Source organism: Chlorocebus sabaeus, chromosome 16, assembly GCF_047675955.1.
Source record: "Chlorocebus sabaeus isolate Y175 chromosome 16, mChlSab1.0.hap1, whole genome shotgun sequence".
Taxonomy (NCBI): Eukaryota; Metazoa; Chordata; class Mammalia; order Primates; family Cercopithecidae; genus Chlorocebus; species Chlorocebus sabaeus.
The window spans coordinates 73187125-73211347 of NC_132919.1; the positions used below are offsets into that span (position 1 = coordinate 73187125).

The 24223-nt window shown below is 56.5% G+C and overlaps 1 protein-coding gene across 17 annotated transcripts in view; it reads left to right on the forward strand.

Moving 5' to 3' along the window:
• SRCIN1 (SRC kinase signaling inhibitor 1) overlaps window positions 1–24223 on the forward strand; it is a 77034-nt gene that overhangs the window by 35596 nt on the left and 17215 nt on the right. For 8 of the 17 annotated variants that reach the window (XM_073005363.1, XM_073005364.1, XM_073005367.1 and 5 more), the window contains 16 exons: window positions 4184–4207; window positions 8026–8221; window positions 8815–9013; window positions 9445–9538; window positions 10036–10904; window positions 11937–12029; window positions 12265–12308; window positions 12586–12773; window positions 13938–14113; window positions 19456–19586; window positions 19717–19864; window positions 20189–20435; window positions 20932–21166; window positions 22792–22946; window positions 23239–23391; window positions 24049–24171. In XM_073005363.1, the coding sequence (XP_072861464.1) occupies window positions 4184–4207; window positions 8026–8221; window positions 8815–9013; window positions 9445–9538; window positions 10036–10904; window positions 11937–12029; window positions 12265–12308; window positions 12586–12773; window positions 13938–14113; window positions 19456–19586; window positions 19717–19864; window positions 20189–20435; window positions 20932–21166; window positions 22792–22946; window positions 23239–23391; window positions 24049–24171 (3075 nt within the window). Of the gene's footprint in view, window positions 1–13; window positions 3203–4183; window positions 4208–8025; window positions 8222–8814; window positions 9014–9444; window positions 9539–10035; window positions 10905–11936; window positions 12030–12264; window positions 12309–12585; window positions 12774–13937; window positions 14114–19455; window positions 19587–19716; window positions 19865–20188; window positions 20436–20931; window positions 21167–22791; window positions 22947–23238; window positions 23392–24048; window positions 24172–24223 lie in introns of those variants that run through there. The other 9 variants (XM_073005362.1, XM_073005368.1, XM_073005366.1 and 6 more) reach the window with 5 other exon arrangements.

Below are 24223 nucleotides of genomic sequence, written 5' to 3' on the forward strand. Positions count from 1 at the left end.
CACACTCTGCATTGGGAAGGAGATGAGGGTGTCATCCGCACATCTGGAGGAGAGGGTCGTGCATATACATCGCGGTGGGGGCAGGCGCCCGAGGGGGGACGAGTGGCTTAGCCCCAGCAAGGGGGACGAGTGTTTACACGGACTCGTGTTCATGGGAGTTGAGAGGTGGGTGTGTGCACCGGTGCAGCAGAGCCAGGGGATTAAGGAGCCGGTGCGGACCCGTGGGTTGCTCTCCCTGCTTGGAAGATGCGTGGTCGGGGCTTGAGGTCAAGAAGGGGTCATGCGCTCACTGAGCCTGCTGGGGATGCCTGCCCAGGGGAGGAAAGAGACCTCAGCTGGCTGGGCCAAGCCTCCCCAGGGGCCCTAGCCCCTCCACTCCCAGGGCATGAGGGCTGAGGAGGGAAAGACCGGCAGCAGGGGAAGTAGGAACCGGGCTACCAGTGGCTAGGATGGAGGAGAGAGGAAGGGAGTTAACTCCTTAGCTCCCAGAGGGAAGAAGCTGTTTCCTCTTCTCACCAGGAGTTTGAGGACTCCCTGGCCTGACTTCCTGGGGCCTTGAGAGACGCTCCCCTCCCCCGTTTCTCAAAGCCTGGTCCCTAGGGTCCTATGCTTCCATCTTACCCTCTTAGAACACCTCTCATTTTGCCCCAGCTCCTTTTAAGATTCCTCCCCACAAGTGGTTGCCCCTGCTGGGGTCTCTCCTACTCACTCCTTTATTTATTTCCCCCTTTCACTGTCTTTTGGGAAGGTGAGACCCCCTCCCTGACTATGGCAGAGGGAGGCAGCTTTGGCACTGGAAGATTTGGCTTGGGGTGGACGGCCAGACCTCTCCTGACCCTCCCTGCCCTCTGCCCTCCTAACTGGGGGGTTTCTGGTGTTGGGAAATTCCCAGGGAAAAGGCCCAGAAGGCTGAGCAGTGCTGGGTGCCAGGAGATGGAGGGAGTGGTGCCAGTCCTGAGCATTCAGAGATCCCACCCTCCACTCATGGCTCGGTCCTATTTTATTGACATTCATTCATCGCCACATACTTGTTGAGCGCCTGCTATCCACCAGGTACTGTACTGGGCACAGCAGGAGGAACAGACACCCTGGAAAGGGGTGAGGAGGTAAAGGGTGCTGGAAGTTGGAAGGAGAGTGACTAGGAATGTCCCACCTTAGAGAACAGGGGAGGAGCCGTTTGCTCTCAGTCACCCTAGTCTGTCCCATGGGTTAAAATCCTGGAAAGAGACAGAGAAGGGGATGGGCGATATCCCCGGAGGCCTCCCCCACCTCAGTTTATCTCACCAGAGACACTGAGTTGCCAAGAGACTGTGGGGTGGGGCCACCCCTGGTTCGTTCCTGGTGGGGCCAACATGAAAGAGGATCATTCTTCCCACCTTCCAGAGGGAGGACAGATGATGGAGGGGCAGGATTCACTCACATACTCTACAGATCAGAGCCTGAAGCTCCAGATTTTGATCTCAACATCTCTCATGCATCCAAGTGACCGGCACAAGCACAGCCCCTCTTCCATCTTTATTCTTTGAGGGGCTTGACTGGTCTTTCCTATGGCACTGATGCCACTCAGTCCTCTCCCTTGGCTGCTGCTAGTGATATGTCCCTTCCAGGTGACTGCCCCATGGATGTGCACAGCCTTGGGACCCTGGGGCAGGCCTACGTGGAGGCCATAGCCAGTGTGGCTGTGGCTAAGCCCTGTCCTTATCTCTCTCCCAGGACAACGAGGTGGGCCCCAGTCATCCGAACAAGGTACCCTGAGTCTGATGTGTTGACACTGGTGGCAGAGTGGGAGACAGGACATCTTCTATCTCTTTTGCATCAGAGGTCACCTCCCTGACTCATGATATCTGGGACATGATAGGCATGGGACAGTGGCACCCTGATCAGATCAGGGGCCTTCTCTTTGTACATGGGTGGCTCTGAGGCCATGTGTGTGTGTGCGCGCGCGCGTGGTGTGTGCATTGCTTTGTGTGTGTTTCGATAGCCGGGGTGCGTGTCTCACTGTGGGTGGGCACCGTGTCTCTGTTTCTGTGACTGCAGTGTTTTGAGGGTGAGTGTGAATGCTATCAGCACCTCTTGTCCTCTGTGACTGGCTGTGGTGCTTGTGAGAGTGTGTAAGCAAGGCAGGGGCCTGGAGGGAGGGGAACACGTTTGTGTATGAGTGGGGGCGGTCTGTGTGTGAATGTCTCTGTCTCTGAGTTTCTGTTTGTTTCCAGGGCTGTTTCTGACTGGGGAGCCCCTCTCTCAGTAGGGGTGTGTGTGTGTGTGTGTCGCTCTGGGTGTCTGTGGAGATGTCCTGATCAGAAGATGTGTCTCAGAGTCTGGGCTCAGCTGTGAGTGAGCCTGCATGCTGCGGGGAGCTATGGGTGGCCCATGTGTGTGCCACCCGTGCCTGGTGTCATAGTAGTGGTGGGTGAGGGACTCGAGGCCTTCTCTGCAGAGCACTCCATCACCGCTGGGTCTACAGATGTGACTGTCCTCAAAAACCTTCCGGTGCCCTCTGCCTGCCCCAACGTGTCCACTCCCTTTGCTACCCCTCCCCTTCCCCAGGCCACAGTCAGCTGCTGCTGGAGCCTGTTACTTGGCCCCTGGTCTCCCCTACCCTCAGTACCTGTGGGCATCCCCTAGCACCACTGGGGGTGGCCTCAGTCCAGAGATGATTCCAGGCATTGGCTGGGACACAGATTACAGACTTTGTTGTCCCCTTCTCCTGCCTGGTATGTGACTGTTTGTTTGTTGTTGTTTGTTTGTTTTCCAGAGCGAATGTTGGGGGAAGCATGGGGATGATGGCTTAGGAGGGGGTCCTGGCAAATAACCCTCTTGGTCCCAGCCCCAGCCCAGTGTCACCCCTACCCCAAAAGTCTGCCTTAGGTAAAGCCTGCAGCCAGAGTGTCCCTCGACTCAGCCCCTTCCAACTCCTCCCTGCCAGGAAAGCATTCAGGTGGCCCAGGACACCCTGGCATGGTGTTTCTTCCCCCAGGGGCGCCCTGGATGTCCCTCTCCTCTGCCAGTGGCTCTAAGGCCTGGGGATGTTGTCTGCTCGTGCCAGGCACCCCCGGGCCAGGCCATCTGCTGGCTCCATCTCCCTGCTGAGGCTGGCACCGGTCAGCAGGGTGCCTCGGCTTTGCCAAGAACCAACCCAGCCCCAGGGCTGCTCCTTCCTTGTACTAAGCCATCTGGAAGGGCCTTCTGGTCTCTAGGGAAGGTAGGGCAACCCTCGGTTACTGCAAATGAGGGGGACTCTCTGGCTTCCCATTCTAGGGATGCTAAGAGGGATTCGAGGAGCACTCCTCAATCCCAGCCAGCCACCGTCCCCAGTCTCCCCAACTCCCTTCACTGCCCCCAGCTCCCCAGCCATTGATTGCCCAATGAGTGAGGTTCCTGGCATCTGGCTGCTCTGCTCTGTAAACTAGATCCATTATGCTGTATAGGCCTCTCTCTCTTGGCCTTGGCCCCTAGCCCCCCTCCTCCGACCCCTGCCCCATTCACCCTGATCCACCCAATCCACTCCTGCCCCAGGGTCTAGTTCTGATTCCACTCTGCTCCATTCAGACACTTTCTGCTTGTCCACCCAGAAGTCTAAATAGTTTCTCTCAACAGTTATGGCCACTCATCATCTGGCCTCAGCCTCCCACTCCCCACCCTTTGCAGCCTAATCTGCTACTTTCCCAGATGCACCCCAGCCAACGTGGACTAGCGACTTCCCTCAACTCTGTCTCCACTTGTTTGCCCCTGGGCACTTGCCCACGCCATACCCCCCTGCCCAGCAGGCCTCTCCTCCCAGTCTCCAGCTGCTGGTTTTTCCAGACCCATCTCAAATGCCACCTCTTCCAAGCACTGTTCCCTGGCCTGCCATTTCTCTGACCACACGGCTCAGCTTTGTCACTGCCTCTCTTGTGACTGCCTCATGGGTTTGCTCTATCACCATCCTGTGTGCCTTTTCCCACCGGTAACTCTGTGAGGAGTCGCTGTAGCGCCTGCTTGGGGCCATCCTGGGTATACCATGGTGTTCCAGGTCTCAGTAGAGAATGGATGTATCAAGCATGACTTCCTTCCTGCGCCTGGGAGGGTGGAGGGCCCTTGTCCTAGGGCTGAGTGCTGAGTTCCAAGGGTCTCTAACCTGCCCCTGCCCCTCTTTTCCCCTCCTGGGCCCCCTCATAACCATCTCTTCTCTTATTTCCATCAGCAGCCAAACTACTGGAGTTTCAAGGTCAGTGTGTGATGCCTCTGCTCCCATGACAACTGCATGTGCTCTCCCTCCCCTGCTCCTGCCTCTCCCTTGCACAGGCTTTGCACTGGGGTGCGCGTCTGCACGGGCACCTTCTGGTATGGGCGGTGGGCCTTGGGGCTGCAGGCTGTGGCTGCTGCTTTGGGAGAGTCTGGGTTCGCCTGTCAGGGGCTTGGAGATGGAGTGGGAGTTTGGGCCACCCTTGCTGGGGGTCTGGGCTAGAAATTCTCAGTCCCCAGGCATCCCTAGCCCCTGAGGGGCATTTTGGAATGGCATACATTTTCCCTAGCCTGGAGAGACTGCTGGCTCTGAGTTAGGGACCTAGACCCTTGTTGTGGGCCCTCTTCTTTGAATTCATATCTCACCTCCCAGGGAGGCCCTGTAACTGTGATGGGTCCCTCTTCCTTTTCTTTCTCTCCACCATGGGGGCTGGTCAGTGCTAGGCAGGAGACTCTTAGTCCTACACCCTCAAGCCTTTTGTCTAAGTGGAGGGCTAAGCTCAGAGATAGGTACCTTCCTGCCTACTCCTGAGCTCTGGCCTTTCCAAGCTGAGAAAGCTGTCTGCCCTTCCCAGGGTATCCTGCTGACCCCTGGGGGAGCAGCCTCAGGCACCTGCTTGCCTCCTGGAGTCTCTGGCCTCCCAAGTCCCAGGCATCATGACAGGGGGTGGGAGGCATCCCACCCAGACTCCCCAGGTGTCTTACTTGCATGCATTCTTCCTAGCACTGCAAGAAGTCCTTGAATCAGAGAAACATGGAGTCGAAGTCACGGTGTCAAGCATAGCCTCTTTGGAGGAGGCAGTTGAGGGTAGTGGTTAAGCGCATGGACCCAAGAGCCAGGCTGCTTAGTGGTGAATTCCATCCAGTGTGCTGCTAACTAGCTTGGTGACCTGGGGCAAGTTACATATCCTGTCAGCCATGGTTTCTCCTCTGTAGAGTGGAATGACAATGTCTGCATCATAAAATTGTTGGAAAGACAGGAAAACAAAGGCCAGATGTGCTGGGTCATGCCTGTAATCCCAGCACTTTTGGAGGCCGAGGCATGTGGAACACTTGAGCCCAGGAGTTACACACCAGCCTGGGCAATGTAGTGAGAAGTTGTTGGCTGAGGGGAGAGGCTGAGGTGGGAGGATCACTTGAATATGGGAGATTGAGGCTGCAGTGAGCTATGTTCGCACCACTGCACTCCAGCCTGGGTGACAGAGCAAGGCTGTATCTCAGGAAAAAAAAAAAAGAAAGAAAGAAAGAAAGAAAAGAAAGAAAAAAGAAAGAAAGGAAAGAAAAGAAAGAGAAAAAAAAAAGGGGTGCTTATTCCTGGCAGTGCCTGGCTCCTGGTGAGCCCTACATGGTAGCTCACCTCATTAGCTACTGAATCATGGACTCTGCCTTGATTCTCAAACCTAGAAATCAGAATCGCCTTAGGAACTTGTCAAAAATCTCTAACCTCAGGCTCCAATCCCCAGAGATTCTGGTTCAGTGAATATGGGGTCCTGGAAAGGGTATTTTAAAAAGCTCCCAAGTGACTCTTTCCTAGTCTGTGGACAACCTCTGGGAATCTCAGATCCACGAGCACTCCCTGAAACACCCTGGTGATAGGTGCTCTCTACCTCCCATGGCGACCCCTGTCCTATCTTTGGAGAGCTCTGCTTGACTCACTGTTTTGTTCTTCTGCCATCTTCCTTATGGAGGGGAAGTCCTTCTGGATGTTTCACTTTCCTCTGCCCTATTGTCTCAGCCCAAGGATGGTGAGAAGTGGCAGCAGGTTTTCCCTCCTCTCGAGAGGGTTTTCTGTACAGGCTGTGAGAATGGAAAGGTGCCCATGGGGCTAGGAAGTGGTGGAGCAGGGAATGTGGGCATCTCTTCTCCCAGGGTTTCTGCCTTCTTGGCAGGCAGCAACCCCCAGGATCCCTGCCCTGCCTCCCTTCATTTGGACCCCTGTTCCACCTCCTCACTGGCACCTCACTGGTGTCCCCCCTGGCACCATGGCCACCTCCTACTCTTCATCATTGCTGGCTGCCTCATGCTGCCTGAATTCTGTAGCCCCTCATCCGCACCAGCCTGGCAACCACTGACCTTTTAGTTGCCAGGCAACCCCATGACCACCAGACCAGACCTGGTTCCCTACACTGCTGCAGAGCTCCCCGCCCTTCAGCTGGGATGAAGGTGAGACAGAGGGGTGTGGGCTGGCACTGGTAATCAGCCTAGAGCTGAGCCTTAGCCTCTTGGTCACAAGCACAGGTGGCCCCTCCCTGCTGCCCCCGGCCCGTTTCTGTGCTGCCTTCCTCCTGCCAAGACCCGCGCCCGCCCAGTGGTCAAGGCATTGTGCTTGAGAGGGGAAGCTTCCTGATCCTCACATCTGATCTATTATGGTCCCCAAACCCTCAAGGCCACCTTGGGGACAGCTGGGCATACTGCCCATCGGAAGAAGATGCTCTCCCTTTAAGAGTGCTAATCCAATTGGAACATTAAATTGAGTTAATATGAAGATGGAGATTAATTAGGGGTAAATCAGGAATTGGGGAGAGAGGGAGCTGAAGAGGAGAATAAATCATTCCTTTTTAGAGATATTTTATTGTTGTCTTTTTTTAATTATAAAAGGAATCTATTCACACAGTTTTGTAGAGAAATCTATAAAGTCAAAAAAGGAAACTGTCAACCCTGAGATAACCAGTGTTAATGGTTTTGAGTGATTTGTTGTTAAAAATAGACAATTTGTTTTACAAAAAAATATAATTGGGCAACATTATTTCTTGACAGTATATGTATATGTAATACATATGTGTATATAATGCACATAACATGGAAAGATGTAGATCAGATTCATTATCTCACTCCTTGTACCAGTTTCTGTACAACCACCAGATTTCTTGCCCAGGGACTAGGGCAGAATGTCAGGGGCTGTGGTCCTGAGTGACATCCCCAGGTTTTAGCCAAAAGTAGGCTCTTAAAGTGTGGTTGAAATAATCCTGACTCCTCCTCCCCCACGGAGAGAGCCATCAAGCTATCCTGTGACATCCTTCCCTACCCCCAGCCAGATATCAGCCTCAGCTACAGCTTCAGAGAAGTGGCTGCTGTCTCTCAGAGGGTCCTGGGGGAGGCTGGCTGGCTGTGTGGCAGCATGTGCCTTGCAAGGAGGGGCTGAGGCCTGGCACATATGTCATGTGTGCATGTGTGTCACATCAGACTTAACATGTGCATTGTGGGCACTGGGCAGGTGGTCTCAAATCCAGGTCCAGCTGGCTTTGAGGAGTTTGGGATAGTTTTCTCAGTCACCCTAAATCAAGGACATTCCCTCTGTCCAGCTCTGTCAGGGTCTGCATCCCCTCAAAGCTGGGATCCTGGGGTCCCAGCTCTCTTTGCTTTCTCCCTGGGCCCTGCTTCCCACCCCCACCCCCACTCTCTGAACTCCATGAAGAATAAATTATCTGCTCACAAACCCACCACTTAATTAATGTCTGGAACTAACGCCCCAATTTGCTCAACTATTCTGCTGCTCACCTCAGTAACAAATTTGTGTTGTTGTTCTTCGGAAGCCTGAAATAGCAGCTGTGCCCATGGCTCCCACTCACATGGCCTCTTGTCTGTCTTCCCAGGGTGCCTGGGTCCTTTGCCCACTCCTTACCTGCCTGGTGTCCCAGGGAGGCCAAGGCCAGGAGAGACTGGGGAACTCTCTTGTGGCCATGTCAGGAGTCTGTAATCTGTTTGGGTGTCACTGGCTGGCAGGACCTTCCCAGGCCTGGATATGGGCAGTGACAGGGGGTGCTCATCCTTGATTCCTCTCGCCCTGCCCGGCCCCTGCAGACCCGCAGCTCACGCCACACTCAGGGAGCCCAGCCTGGGCTGGCAGACCAGGCGGCAAAGCTGTCCTACGCCTCGGCCGAGTCGCTGGAGACCATGTCGGAGGCCGAGCTGCCCCTGGGTTTCAGCAGGATGAACCGCTTCCGACAGAGCCTGCCTCTCTCTCGCTCGGCCAGCCAGACCAAGCTGCGCTCCCCAGGTACTGCCCGCCCGGTCCACCCTCCCTCCCGGCACAGGCTCCTCCCTCTGCTCTTCACTCTCTGGAGCCCCCTCCTCCCCTGCAGCATGCCAGCTCGCCTCAAGCTCTGCTCTTTCTCCCTCAGCAACCCCAGCTCTCTCCATTTCTCTCTTGCCCTCAGCATCCCCACCCGACCCCTTTTCCTCCAAGCCTCCTCTCTCCCTCCTGCTTCCTTTTCTGTCATCCCTCCCTTCTTTTCTTTCATCCCTCCCTTCTCTCCCATCTCCCTTCTCTAACTCTCTCCAACCTCTCTCTCCATCAGCTCACTTCCTCTCAGTTTCCGTCCCACCTGCTCCTACCCCTACTTCCATTTTCTTGTCCAAATTCCTCCAACTGCCTGGAGTCCAGTGAGTGCCTTGAGAGGCTGGAGACCCGGCCTGGCGCCCCCGCCGGCAGCATGAGAGGTGCCTGGGTGCACCTGCACTCGGGGGCGGCGTCTGGCCTCAGACCCTGCCGCTGCGGGGCTGGCGCAGCTCCCGAAAGCTCCCCGCGTTCTCCTGGAGGGCGGCTTGGAGACGGCGGCAGTGACAGCGAGAGCGGTGTCTCCTTCGCAGGGGTGCTGTTCCTGCAGTTCGGGGAGGAGACTCGGCGCGTGCACATCACGCACGAGGTCAGCAGCCTGGACACGCTGCACGCACTCATCGCGCATATGTTCCCGCAGAAGCTCACCATGGGCATGCTTAAGTCGCCCAATACCGCCATCCTCATCAAAGACGAGGCTCGCAACGTCTTCTACGAGCTGGAGGACGTCCGGTGGGCGTAGCCCCAGGGGAATGCGGGAGGGTTTTCCCACACTCCTCCTCTGCCGGGTGCTGGACCCTGCCGGCCCTTCCCCAGCTCCGTCCTGACCCGATCTCAGCCTTTCCGCGCCCCTCCCAGAGCCCTACCGCCCCGCCCCCTTCCTGGGCCATCTCAGCCCCACCCCCTCTCTAAATCATCCACCCCCGCTGGTTCCCTTTGCTTTGAGCTAACCTGAAAATGGCGCCTGAGACCAGGACGAGGCCGGGGTGGAGGCTGCTGGGCGTGTGTGCTTGTGGCAGGCAGCCTGAGCGAAGGATTTAGGAAAGAGTTGGGGATCCCGGTGCCTCTGGCCACCCCTCTTCTCTTGGCCTGGAGAAGCCACCCCTTCTCATTGTGCACGGCTGGGAGATGGGTGGTGACCCCCGTCCCCCCGCCTCTCTCAGGGACATCCAGGACCGCAGTATAATCAAGATCTATAGGAAGGAGCCCCTCTACGCTGCCTTCCCTGGCTCACACCTCACCAACGGGGACCTCCGGGTATGGCTGGGCATGCCCAGGGCATTGGGGAGGCTGGGCACATGGGGTCCGGGGAGCAGGGTCTGGGAAGTTGTCATCGGGAACCAGGGCCAGTTTTGGAGAAGGGAGCATAGGGGCTGAAGGGTTAGGGAAGAGCCCCTCTCCCACCTGCTACTTTCCTCTCCATTCCGGGCCTGTCCACTTGGGATTTTGCTAATTTGCCTCCAGATATTCTAAGGCCTCTCTCAGGAACTGGAGCCACCGCTTCCCCTTCTACTTCCCACCCCTAACGGTAGCTGAGCTGAAGGTTACCCCTCTGGTGCCTCTTCATCAGCCACCTTTTCCGCCATGCTGGAAACCCTGATGGGGAAGGGGCCCTAGACGCAGCAGGATGGAGGGAGGGTTGAGACCTGAAGGGACTTCCTAAGCGTCAGGGAGGAGATGCTGGCTGCTCAAGCAAGGGGCAGGGGTGTCTTTGGTGACCAGCCCCGTGGGGTTCCGGGCTGTCTTCTGCGCAGAGAGAGATGGTGTACGCGTCGCGGGAGTCGTCGCCCACGCGGCGCCTCAACAATCTGTCGCCAGCGCCGCACCTGGCGTCCGGCTCGCCGCCGCCCGGGCTGCCGTCGGGGCTGCCATCCGGGCTGCAGTCCGGCTCGCCGTCGCGCTCGCGTCTCTCGTACGCCGGGGGGCGCCCGCCCTCGTATGCCGGCAGCCCGGTGCACCACGCGGCCGAAAGGCTGGGAGGCGCCCCGCCCGCCCAGGGCGTCAGTCCCAGCCCCAGCGCCATCCTGGAGCGGCGCGACGTGAAGCCGGACGAGGACCTGGCGGGCAAGGCGGGCGGCATGGTGCTGGTGAAGGGCGAGGGTCTCTATGCAGACCCCTACGGGCTACTGCACGAGGGCCGTCTGAGCCTGGCCGCGGCCGCCGGCGACCCGTTCGCCTACCCGGGAGCTGGCGGCCTCTACAAGCGCGGCTCGGTGCGCTCGCTAAGCACCTACTCGGCCGCCGCTCTGCAGTCCGATCTGGAGGACTCCCTGTACAAGGCTGCGGGCGGCGGCGGCGGCCCGCTGTATGGGGACGGCTACGGCTTCCGCCTGCCGCCCTCGTCACCGCAGAAGCTGGCCGACGTGGCAGGGCCCCCCGGAGGCCCCCCGCCGCCGCACAGCCCCTACTCGGGGCCGCCCAGCCGCGGCTCGCCAGTGCGCCAGTCCTTCCGAAAGGACTCGGGCTCCTCGTCCGTCTTCGCCGAGAGTCCTGGAGGGAAGACCCGCAGCGCGGGGAGCGCCTCGACAGCCGGAGCTCCCCCTTCGGAGCTCTTCCCTGGGCCTGGGGAGCGCTCGCTGGTTGGGTTCGGGCCGCCAGTGCCAGCCAAGGACACGGAGACCAGGTGAGGGACGTTAATCAGGCTTCAGGGACTGGGGGTGGGGGGTGCGCTGCGGAGAGGGTGCACGGCAGAGTCCGTGGCAGGTGTGTGTCCTGGACTGAGATCCCGGAGTCCTTTGGAGACCTTGAGTAGTCTTGAAGGGTCGCCAGAAAGCATCTTGGATGTGGCAGGGAGGGCATTGGAAAGACCAGCTTGTCATTTTCCTCCCATCCTCAAGACTCAAGGGGGTAGTTGAGAGGTCCCCAGACGAGGACTCTGGAGACTTGTGTTTGCATCCATTTTCTAAGCTTTGGTTTCCCCAACTGTAAAATTGAGGGGCTGAACCACTTTTAGTGGCTTTCCAGCTTAAGAGTTTGCAGCACTGAGAGCTGTCCAGCACCAGGACAGCTGAAGTCCACTGGGGAGGAGGGTGCTATTGAGAAATGGTGACGGGGAAAGGAGCACATTCGGGTACCTAACCTCCAGGCTGAGGAGCCCCTGCCCATCGCTCAGTCCCCTCCTAAGGGTGCAGGGCTGGAGGAGGTAACCAGGGCAGTAGGTAACCTGCGCCCTCAGGCAGCGCTGCTGAGCAGTGAGAAGCCATTGGCCTTCACCCAGCTCTTACGTGGCCTGTGTGCCAGGCACTGCACACGCTACTGTCAGTGCCAAGCTGGGCAAACCCAGTTCCTGTCCTGGTCTAGTGGGGAGAAACTCAACATACCTCCACTTCCCTTGGGTGTTGTGGAAGGAGGGGTTCCTCGGGGTTCCTGGGGTCTGTGGAATGTTTTTGGGAGGGGGTCAGGAGAAAGGCAGAGCAGGCAGGGGAAAGCATTGCCGGGCATGGAGAGATCAGTGTGCAGCCTTTAGGGAGGGAGTGAAAGGTGAGATGGGAGGCTTTGGACCTGATCCTTAGGCTTGGGGCCCTTTGCATTGTCTGTGTTTTGGTAGCCAGGGATGGGACGGTGTTTCTTCTGGTTATCAATTTAGGAATGGGGGGCTGGGCAGGAGAGACCCTGTGCTCAGAGGCGAGGTTGCCCAGACCCCCTTCCTCCCCAGGGAGCGCATGGAGGCTATGGAGAAGCAGATTGCCAGCCTCACAGGCCTGGTGCAGAGCGCCTTACTTCGAGGCTCTGAGCCTGAGACCCCCAGGTGAGGCCCCTCTCCCAACACCACTGCCAGGGCCTGGGGGTGGAGCAGGAGGAAGGGGAAATGGGCATCGGCTCTGCCAGTGTCTCACTGGATGACCCTGGGTGAATCCCTTCCGTTCTCTGGGACTCTATCCTGACATCAGAGAGCTGGAGGAGATGACATCTAAGGTCCCACCCAGCTCTGGAGGTCTGGGGCTGGCCTGGACCCCCTAATGGCTTTTTTCCCTGTGCCACAGTGAGAAGATTGAAGGCTCCAACGGAGCAGCTACCCCCTCAGCAGGTGAGTGACCCTCCCCCTCCCCCATCCTTGTTCTCTCAGAGCCTGCTTCCTAATCTATAGTGGGGATTAAGCAATAGCTACATCACTAGCCTTAGCCCAAGAGGTCTTTGCCCTGGCACTTTGGTCCCCACCGTTAGGGCTGGCCACTTGGGGCAGGTAGTCAGAGCCACGGGATTCTCTGGCTATTTGGTGGAGAGTAGGGAGGACCTTGTACCAGCCCAGTCCTTCCCAGGCTCACAGTTTGTTCACTTTCTCCCATCCTCGTGGTCCTCTGCAGCCTGTGGGTCAGGCGGCCGGAGCAGCGGGGCCACCCCCGTGTCCGGCCCGCCCCCGCCCTCGGCCAGCAGCACCCCTGCAGGGCAGCCTACCGCCGTTAGTCGGCTGCAGATGCAGCTTCACCTGCGAGGCCTGCAGAACAGCGCCAGTGACTTGCGCGGCCAGCTCCAGCAGTTGCGCAAGCTCCAGGTACCGCCCCATCCCGGGCATCGCCCCACCAACGCCCACCTACTGGTCGAAGCCCCTTGCCACAAGTCCCGTCCCATCCCCTACTACCTCATCCTTTTCCCAGAGCTCCCACGCCCGAGTCCTTTGCCACTCACTGGTCTCTCTCCGAACCCTTTCTCCCCTTCCCCTTTCTTGAGCTTCTGCCCCCTCGCTGAACCTCCGCTTCCTCACCAAGGCCCTACCCCTCGCCCGTATCCCCCTCATTGAGCCCTCCTTCTCCTTCCCTGAGTCCCCATCGCCCTCTTGGAGCCCCAGTCACCCACTGAGCCCCTCCTTCGTCAGTATCCCTCGGGGCAGTTCCAGTTCCTTCCTGCCCTGCAACCCTTTCCCTAAGTCAGCGAGAGCCCTTCCCCCAAGTCCCCTCAGCTCCTCCCTCCTGAGCCCTGACAGTCTCCCCCGGCCCTGCCTGGCAGATGGTCCCACCTGTCAGGAGCTTGGCATCGCCGTGTCCGCTCCTCAAGCGGGCCCAGGGCCCGTCAGGTGAGGATAATGAGCAGAGACAGGCTGGGGAGGGGGCAGAGAATTGCCATCTGGGCAAAGGATAAGATCTCGCCCACCCCCGCCATTCAGGCTTGGAACTGGGTTGGATCAATGGTTAACTTAGTCTTCCTGTCCCAGCCGTGGAAACTCTATCAAACGCCAGCGCTTGAGTCCTTCATTCCAGTCCCGTCCCCATTCCGGGATGATGGAAGCCACAACCATGCGGCCGCACTGTCGGCAGGGACGTACATAGGGCCACACCCTGTCGCGCAAATATTCCCAACCCCTTCTCCTGCCTCATATTCCCCAGAACTTAACCTTGCTCTCCTCCCCCTGCAATAACCACCCCGTCACTGCTGCTTGCGGCCACAGCCATGCAGCTGCCCCTTTGCATGGCCCATTTAAACGCTCCCCACTCCACGATCCCCATCCGTTCTCCTCCTGCCTTCCCTAGAACTTAGCCCTCTGCCCCTGCCCTTCGCCATCCCACCCTTTCGCTGCTGCCTGAGGCGGAGCCAAGCAGCTGCATCTTCTGCCGAGCCCTGCCCTGGATTGGGCAATCCTCTTCCCGCCTTCTCCCGTCCCTTCCCCTGCCGCGCGCCTCCGCTCCCCCCACCCGGGTCCATCCGTCCGTGCGTCCCGCAGCTACAGAACCAGGAGTCGGTGCGCGGGCTGCTGAAGCGCACGGAGGCAGAGCTGAGCATGCGCGTGTCGGAGGCGGCGCGGCGGCAGGAGGACCCGCTGCAGCGGCAGCGCACCCTGGTGGAGGAGGAGCGGCTGCGCTATCTCAACGACGAGGAACTTATTACCCAGCAGCTCAAGTGAGGCTGGGCCCGCGGGGGAGGGAGAGGTGGGGGTGCGGCCGGAGTACCGCCACCTGGTTTCCCTGGGAGGCGCAGCTCCCTTTCCTCTGAGTCACAGGTGGCGTTGGTCTGTTCTGAAGCCTGATTTCCTTCTCTGGCCTGATTTCTGTGTGACCCACAAACCTTTGATCGGCTGGCATTATTCCTGATTTCTTTTTTCTGGCTTGATGCCTGCTTTGCTATGGTCTTGCTTCATAATGATCCACACTCAGGCTTCCTGTGGCCTGCAGCTTCACTGTCATCTGGCCAGCTGCCTGATTTCCCTCTGCCCTCTGCCTACTTTCATTTTGGCCTGTGACCCGTGCAAAGTGACCCTCGGGTAGTGCGTTCAGGTGGAGCGTTCAGGTGCCGCCACTGCTCCAGCCTGGCGCTGACCAGCCACCATTGGAGATCTGATTCCCTGATCTCTGAGTCCAGATATAGCCAAGGAAAACCCACCTTCCTTCCTAGTGCAGCTGGAACAGGGCTGAAGTGTTTTCAGAAGGAAGGAGGAATCGTGAACACTCCGCCTCCACATGCTTAGGCATGGAGGGGTTAACAGAAGACAGTCTTCTGATCCAAATTTAGCAAATGGCTGTCTGGCCAACCATTCCATTGTCTGGCACCTTTGAAGGGAGATGCTGCCTTTCAGTGTCCATCCAGGGAGTGAGCACCCCCACCCTGCTTTCCCTCGCCAGTGATAGGGATCTGAGACAAGAGGCCCTGCTCCTTCCTGTGGACCCCCTCTTGGTGACACAAGGCACCAGGGGACCTGGAGTCCAGTGCCAGCCCTAAGGTGCTGAGTGATCAGGGCAGTTCCTGCCCCTCTTTGTGTCCCAGTGTCCTCATCTGTACCCAGCATTAAGCTTTTCACCTCTCTTTTCAACAAGGGGTTGAGTTGTACTGGCTGGGGACTCCGGGAGCCAGGAGAGGCTGCTCCTTGGAGCCCAGCTTCCTCACTAAGTCATAAATGAGCCTCTTGCTAGGGGCTCCTTGAGATGGGTCGCTGCTCCTCAGCCTGGGGCCCACATAGCCTAGTGGTACATGTGCATTTCAGCAAGACCCAAGGCAACAATTCCCATGACACCATGTGGCTGAAATAGGGTAAGGGGCTACCCCCAGGGGACATAAGCCAGGAGCAGCCACCCCATCACTCTAGGTGTGATAACTTAGTGATGACTCCAGCCAGATCTCCAAGCAGATTGGCAGGTACCATCTCTCCTCACCCAGGGAATTCCATTTCTCCAGATTTTCTATCCTTTCCTTGTCCCTTTTCATTCAGCCCAGAGGAGGGGGGTTGGAATATTCAAAAGAATTTTACTGAGACATTAAAGGAAAATTAAAGGAGATCTAAAAGAACAGAGCTAGAAGATACAAAAGGACAGATTTATGCCACTGTCATTATAAGTGTTTGGTCCTTGACTCCCTGAGAGCCTTGATTCTCCAGGAACACAGACTCCACACCCCCTGCCCCATTATCAAACCCATTATTCAGAGAGCTTGGGACCTGCAGTACTGTTTCTGGCAGGATTCTCCATCCTCCTGAAAGAGGGCTCTTGCCTCTACTGGGTTGGGCAGATACTGGGCTCCAACTTGGCCATGAAGGCCCTCCCTGCCCAGCTCCCATAGCCTTCCCAGGCTTTAACCCTGCAGCCCCCCTACCCCACACTCTGGCCATAGCCCCTGCACACTTACTCTTGCTCCAATTTGCTATGCCCCTTCCTCTTTCCTGGCAACTTGCTGGAAGTTAAAACTGGTTCTCTTTCATTCAGCTTGACTCACTCACCTGTTCATCTAGCCCAGCACTTAAGGTCTGTCTGGGCATTGCCTTTAGGTGCAGCCTCTGCTGACTGAGACCTTTTAGGTCCTGGAATCCACCTTTGCCTAACCCAGGGCGAGCTTTGTAGGTATGCCACCTGTGCAGTCATTCAGGGCCCCATGCTCGGAAGGGCCCCATGCTTGGTATAATGTTCTGCTGTTGCCATCTTGAAATTCTTAATAGTTTTTAAACTAGAGGTGACATTTTCATTTTGCATTGGGCCCCATAAATTATTTAGCTGGTTCCATTTTGACTCTTCCCTGTTGACCCCTCCAGGACTAAATCTGGGTTTGGAAAGCCTAGCCACTTTTTCATCCAGTGTCTAGACTAGCTGGCCTGGGACTCATTTGCAGAACTTGCCCAGGTTAGAGGCCCCACAACTTTGGCAGATTGGATGATGAGAAAATCAAGTGGGGAGGCCTAGTCCCTCCTGCCTGAGAGTTGCAGTGTCGTCGTCTCCTGAAGTCTTATTTGAGTCCTTTACATGGCAGTCTCTTCCTCTTCTGAATGATGTTTGGGAGTGACCATTTTATAAAACTGGCACAGCTTGGACCTGTCAGGTATCACACATATGAGCAGGGGAGTTGTTCTTCCCCATGTGGTAGGGCGAGGGCTGGACTAGGACAGTGTATGGATTGGGGGCAGCACGGATGATGTTGGTGTAGTGTGGGAATGAGATGCAGCAGAACCAATGGCTGATGTCAGATGTCAATAGATCCTGCTCTGCCACAAAATGGCTGTGTGACCTTGGACTAACTAGTTAATCTCTTTGAATATCTTTTTCTTCTTTCTTCTTTTTTTTTTTTTAAAGACAGAGTCTTAGTTAGGATAGCTAATTAATTAGGGTAGCTTGCTATAACAAATAAGCTCCCAAATTGTTTAATAATTCAAAAGTAATAAACGTATCTTTCTCATGGAACAGTATTGCGTGTGTTAGGCAGGTGGCTCTCTTCTCCATGCAGTCATTCAGGGACTCAGGCTGATGGAGATTCTGCTGTCGTCAACATGTGTTTTCCAAGATCACCCAGAGAGTTTCCAACTAATGAAAAAAGAAAAAGGAGCATGGAGGATCTTACATGGGAGGTTTTTGTGGGCCAGGTCTGGAAGCAGCATGTACCCCTTCCACTCATCTTCCATTGGGTAGACTTCAGTTAAATGGCCACTTATCACTGCAAGGCGGGCTGGGGTGTGTAGTCTAGGCTCTGAGCCACTGTTTGTCTGTGTGTAAGCTGGAGATGATAACTGTTCCCACTTCCAGGATTTGTTTTGAGGATTAATCAAAGTAATGAAAGCCAAGGCCTGAGTGTGGCACCTGGCATACAGTAAGTGCATAATACAGGATAGCTCTTTAACTGGTAGTGCTGCTAAGTCACAAGCCTTTGCCCTTGACTCCAACCCAGTCTGTCTTTTCACCATTAGTTGGATGAAGATGGGTAAGGTGTGCTGATAAGATTTGCTGATGACACACAGCTTTAAGCGGGAGCAAATCTGTTGGATAATAGAACTGAAATTCAAAAGTTGTTTGCACCTAGATTGAGCTGAAATCCAATGGATGGGATTTGACAGGAATGTATATAAAGTTCCGCATTTGGGTCAGAGATGTCAGACTACCTGGGCAGCAGTTCCTTCTCTCCCTTGTTCATTCATTCCACATTATTTCCCAGAAATCTACTCTGCACCAGGCACCATGCCAGGTGCTAGAAACCAGAGATGAATCTGGAAGACATGGTCCTTGCCTGCCTGGGGTTAGTAGTCCAGAAGGCTGCACAACCCAGCCAACAGGAGCTTCAGCGGTTTGGAGGGCAGGAAGCAGACCCAGCAACCACAAGGGGAAGGGCTGGAGGAGAGCTTCCCATTGAGACCTGAGGATCAGTGGGAGTTAGCACATGTGTGTGCGTGTATGTGTATGAGTGAATGGAATATTCTAGGCAGAGAAAACAGCATTATAAAGAGCCAGAGAGGGCAGCACATGTAGCACCTCAGAGCAGTTCTGAAGGGTTCTAAGCAGAAGCCAGATGGGACGAGGGGTACAGCGGCACGGAAAACAAGAGCAGCTCCCAGGCACTGAGCCCTTGCCGCCTGCATTAGCTCATCCAATCCACCTGATGACCCCCATGAAGGGGGAACTCTTTTTTTTTTTTCTTTTTTTTGAGACAAAGTCCCACTCTGTTGCCCAGGCTGGAGTGCAGTGGCACGATCTCGGCCCGCTGCGACCTCCCATCCTGGGTTCAAGTGATTCTCCTGCCTCAGCCTCCCAAGTAGCTGGGATTACAGCCACATGCCACCATGACCGGCAAATTTTTGTATATTTAGTAGAGACGGGATTTCGCCATATTGGCTGGTTGGTCTTGAACTCCTGACCTCAGGTGATCTGCCCGCCTCAGCCTCCCAAAGTGCTGGGGTTATAGGCATGAACCACCACACCTAGCGGGGAACTCTTACCATCCCTATTTTTTGGTCGAGGAGGTTGAAGTCCAGCGATATTAGGTAACTTGCCCAAGATCTCTCCTCTGGCAAGGGCAGAGCTAGGATTGGAGCTTAGATCAGTCTGACTCTAGAACCAAGTTTTCAACTACCATCTTCCTGCCCTTCTTGGCTGCACTGAAAAGTTTGGATGTTAGCCTCAGGATGATGGGATCCATTTAGGGTTCAATGGCAGGAGTGATGACCTGATCTGATTTACAGTTTAGAAGAATATAGGGTCTTAAATGACACAAGTTCAGCATACACTAGCTGAAAATCTAAAGCAGCTTTGGCCCTCAGGAAAGAGACTGTGTGGCTGGATCATTTGGGAGAAGGGCAATGAACATGGCAGTTTCCCCCGAAACAAGAGACCTCCCCAGGGGCACGTGCTCTGCCTCTGGTTCTCTGAAAGGCAACCAAGTTCTCTCTGCTTCCTTGGCAGAATATAATCAGGGGATGCAAGTTACAATGAGAGATGCTGGGGCAGATATTGCTGAGGATCAGAGCTTCCAAGGGGGACAGATGGTGCAGGGCACCTCTTAGGGAGAGCTTCTGAAGTCTCCTCATCTCTGAGATTTGGCATTGCAGATTTTACTTGAGCATGTGGTTGGTGGCTGGCTTTTACGTTTGTTTGTTTTTGAGACAAGGTCTCCCTCTGTCACTTAGGCTAGAGTGCAGTGGCACAATCACGGCTCACTGCAGCCTCAACCTCCCGGACTCAAGCGATCCCCCTGCCTTAGCCTCCCCAGTAGCTGGGATTACAGGCACCTGCCACTACACCCAGCTAATTATTTTATTTTTTTGCAGAGACGAGGTCTCCCTATGTTGCCCAGGCCGGTCTTGAACTCCTGGGCTCAAGAGATCTGCCTGCCTCAGCCTCCCAAAGTACTGGGATTACGAGCATGAGCCACCACGCCCAGCCTCCTGCTTTTACTTTTGATCCAACTGGTGGCCTGATTTCTTTCCAGCTGCCCAATTTCAGGGGGCTGGGCTGGCATCTCAGGCCAAAAGAGCTGAGGGGGTCTCTCTGTGGCTGCAGTGACCTGGAGAAATCGGTGGAGAAGATCCAGAGGGATGTGTCCCACAACCACCGGTTGGTTCCTGGCCCCGAGCTGGAGGAGAAGGCACTGCTGCTGAAGCAGCTCGGGGAGACGCTGACGGAGCTCAAGGGTGGGTCTGGGGCCTGCGAATGCAGCATGTTGTCCAGGGCGGGGGAGTCTGCCATATTCCAGCCACCATCCCCTCCTCCCAGTCTGCGGTGCTCTCTCTGTCCCCGGCTCATACCTTCCTGTCTCCGAAGCTCACTTCCCGGGCCTGCAGAGCAAGATGCGGGTGGTGCTGCGCGTGGAGGTGGAGGCGGTGAAGTTCCTGAAGGAGGAGCCCCAGCGCCTGGATGGGCTCCTCAAGCGCTGCCGCGGGGTCACGGACACACTGGCCCAGATCCGAAGGTCATTCTGTCCCTGACCTCTGATTTCCCATGGGATCACACACTGGGTCCAGACCCATAGGTCAGACTGAACCCTTACCCCAGCTCCCCCAAAGGTCACTGATGTGCCGACTGAACTGGCATCTCAGCTCTGCCTTGTGACCCCTGCATGCTGTAGACCTGGCTTCCTCTTATACCAGGGGCAGTCACTCCTCCCCAGGCCCTCCCACCTCTCCTGCAGCATCCCAGGATGCTGCCTCCCACCCCTTCTCCCTCAGGCCAGTCTTCCCGCAGAAGGGTCATCACCTGCTGGCCTCACAGCTGCTCCCAACTCTCCCAACCCCAGGCAAGTGGATGAGGGTGTGTGGCCACCCCCCAACAATCTCCTGAGTCAGTCCCCAAAGAAGGTGACAGCAGAGACTGACTTCAACAAGAGCGTGGACTTCGAAATGCCACCCCCCAGCCCCCCGCTGAACCTGCATGAGCTGAGCGGACCAGCTGAAGGAGCCTCTCTTACCCCTAAGGGGAGCAACCCCACCAAAGGCTTGGACACTCCTGGCAAGAGAAGTGTGGACAAGGCTGTGTCTGTCGAGGTGCTGGGGCCAGGGATTGTGGGTGGGGCCGTGAGCCAGGTTCACACATTCTTACGACCATCCTTCCTAGGGTGGGGAGTGCCAGTCCTGTGGGTCTTTTTCCTTGGTGGGGGAGGGCCAGTGCCCTAATGGAAGTCTAACAGGCATAATGAGGGTGACATTAGCCCTTCTAGACAGAAAGCATATTATGAAGCTACAATAATCAAAGCATTATGATGTTTGCCCAAGAATAGACTATGTAGTCAGTGAAATAATAGAATGCCCAGAAATAGATCTAAGTTTATCATGAATGTAGCATATAATGAGGATGGCATTCCTACCCATGGGGATGCCATGTCATACCCACAAGAAGTCAAAGAGTCTTCCTGGAGGTGGGATCAAATATGAGCCTTCCTTTTCTATTCCTTGCCTCTGTGGCTTGGGGGAGGAGGCTGAGGCCCCAGAGTTCCTGGAGCGGGAGAGCTACCTTGGTCCTGACTCCTGGCTCCCTCTTAAGGCTGCAGAGCGAGACTGGGAGGAGAAGCGGGCAGCCCTGACCCAGTATAGTGCCAAGGACATCAACCGGCTGCTGGAAGAGACACAGGCAGAGCTGCTCAAGGCCATCCCTGACCTGGACTGTGCCAGCAAGGCCCATCCAGGCCCGGCTCCCACTCCAGACCACAAGCCCCCCAAGGCCCCCCACGGCCAGAAGGCAGCCCCCCGAACGGAGCCCAGCGGGAGGAGGGGCTCAGGTATGGGGAGTAGTAGGGTTGGTGAGGAGCCCAGTGTCGGGGAGTGCCCTCCTCGGGAGCTCAGGCTGATGGGGGAGGCACTGGGGACTCAAGATCATTGTGGCCGGGCTGCCAGACAAGGGAGGCCCTGGGACATCAGCGGCCACTAAAGGGAGACTGGGACCCAGAAGGACAGGGCGAGCTGGATTCCATCCTGGCTTTTCCCACTGTCCTGGGAAGGGAGCCGCTGAGAGGACCAGGCAGGGAGGACAAGCAAGTCCAGGCAGAGTCATCCGCCTCCATGACTTGGCTGGGTGCATGCCACAAACCAGGCTGTGTTGAGGGTGGGTTCCAACGCTGATACTGACACAGTTCCCATGGTCACCAGCCTGAGTCACGGTCCCGGGGTAGGCAGAAATCCAGACCAGAAGTGGCAGTCATCATTCCTTCATTTTATTCATTCCTGCAATGTATATTTGTTAAGCACCTACTGTGGGCTAGGTGCTGGAGATATGGAAATAAGACAGGGCTTGCTTTCAAAGAGCTCAGAATTTAGTGGGGGAAATAACACTGACATTTGTGTGTATCAAGCACTTGCTCTGTGATAAGAACTGTTCCATTGTTTTTAATGTATTCATCCTTACTGTTTTATAACAAGCCCAGGAGGCAGATACGGTAGTTATTCCCATTTTACAGAGGAGGACATAGGCTCAAAATGATTAAGTAATCTGTGCCGGGCCATGCCTAGTATGTAAACCAGAAATAGAATGCAGATGTTAAAGGTAGTAGCAGCGGTGAATGCTGGCACTGTGCAGTCCTGGTGGAGGCCCTAGGAGGGCAGGAAGGCTTCCCTGAAGAGGTGACTTTTCACTGAAGTCTTGCAAATGAGTGGGCACTTCCCCAGCCAGTGAGAGAGAGTACTCCAGGGTGAGGGAACAGTGTGTGCAAACGCCTGGAGGTGTGTGTGTGTGTGGTGTGGCCTGAACAGGGTCCAACCTGGGGAGCAGCAGGCAGAGCTGAGGCTGAAAGCCTGGTAGGTGCAGAGGTGCTGGCCTAAGGAGCTTGGACATGGTTTGGGGTGATGGGGAGCCACTGCAAGATCAAAGGCAGGGGAATGTCATGGTTAGAGTGACCTCTCTGCAGGTTACCCTGGAAACAGGGCTGGAGGACTAATTGGGGGAAAGGAGAGCCTAGTGGGAGGGGCCAGGATCCCTGGAGGAGAGATGGAGAGCTGAGCCAGGGCAAGGGTGAGGGGCAATGGGAAAGAGGTCGTTAGAGCAGCGCCTCTCTAACTTGAATGTGCGTCTGTCACCCCAGGATCTGTTCAACCAGATCCTGATTTAGCAGCCCAGGAGTGGGGCCTGAGCTGCAGTTCTGACAAGCTTCCAGGCGCTGCCAGTACTGCTGGTCCACAGACCACACTCGGAGTAGCAAGAGTGCTGTCAGGAGAGGGACAGGGCTTGGGGCTGGCGTGCAGGAGGAGATAAGAGAAGGAAGGGGCCCTGTGTTCTTGCCCCCAGGCTTTCTTCTCACTTCCTCCTGTCCTCCCTGGAGGAAGAAGCAAGGTTTATCCCCTTCAAGTTAAATGTAGTGCACTGACTCCAGGGTTGCAGGCCCGCTGACCCCCGGCCCCTTGGTGCCTGCAGATGAGTTGACAGTGCCCCGATACCGCACAGAGAAGCCCTCCAAGTCACCCCCGCCGCCCCCTCCCCGCCGGAGCTTCCCCTCCTCCCATGGCCTGACCACCACACGCACTGGAGAGGTGGTGGTCACCAGCAAGAAGGACTCGGCCTTCATCAAGGTACCACTCCCACCTCAGACAGAGGGCCGGGGGACTGAGTTAGGATGAATCCTCAGATGACTTCTGGAGACCCTCTGGGGTGGGAAAGAGACCCCTTTCTCAGAGAACATGGAAGGAAGGAGGGGGTAGCCAGTGGCAACTTTGTCCTGCTAGTTTGGGATTCCGGGTATGTGTATTTGCCTTAATTCCATGCTAGGCCCCTGTCCGTTGAGGGACACCATGGGGCCTGGGAGGTGAGCTGGTGCTGAAGCCGGGCAGAGCCTGGCCTTGACAGGGGTCCCGGGCTTTGCAGAAGGCCGAGTCCGAGGAGTTGGAGGTGCAGAAGCCCCAGGTGAAGCTGCGCCGGGCCGTGTCGGAGGTGGCCCGCCCGGCTTCCACACCACCCACCATGGCCTCGGCCATCAAGGACGAGGATGACGAGGATCGCATCATTGCAGAGCTAGAGGTAGGTCAGGGCACACCTGGCCCCCAAGGTCTCAGCCAGGCCCCCTTCCCTGCCAGGCTGCCCCCAGGCCAGGTGACAGGATGAGACAGAAGATGGGCTCTCGGGCTCCCTGTGGAGCGCTGGCTGTTCAGACCTCAGGCTTTTGCCTCCATTTCTTCTCCACTGTGAAATGAGGGGTGGGGGTCTAAAGTCTTCTCTCCTTGCAGATTTGAGTTTTTTAATTGTAGTCTCTGAGTCCCCCAAGTATCCCCAGACCTCCTGCACTCTGAAAACCCCATATCCTAAGATTCGGAGATCACTGAGTTTGGAGACCCCCATCCCCGAGTGTTCCGAGATCAGCTCATGCTTGAGACCCCATACTTGAGTATTCTGAGGACAGAACTCTGAGACTCTCACGCCCCATGCCTCGACTCTCCCAGCGGCGTCAGTCACCACACTTAAGCGTTCTCAGCCACCCCCAGCCCCAGTGCGGGGCCTCTGGAGGTGACCAGATGAGGGCAGAGAGGGCCGGCGGCCATGGCAAGGGACCATGGGGTGAGGCTGGGGGCCGACGCCATCCCAGGCCACACTCCTCAAGGATGCCGAGGCCACAGGCCAGCACCCCCGTCCTCCCTGGTATCCCCTCCTCCAAACCTGCCCCCACCTTCTGCTCCCCAGGTGTTTGAGAGAACCTCAGTGTCTTCCCTCCCCCCCACGCCCCGCCGCCAGCTGATCCCCACCTTGCTGTCCCCCCAGGACCTGGGGCCCCCCGGGGGCTCAGCCCCAGGCCCTACACGGAAGGTAACGGGGCTGCTCCCACTTCTCTCAGCTCTCTCTCTGCCTGTGCCCCCAC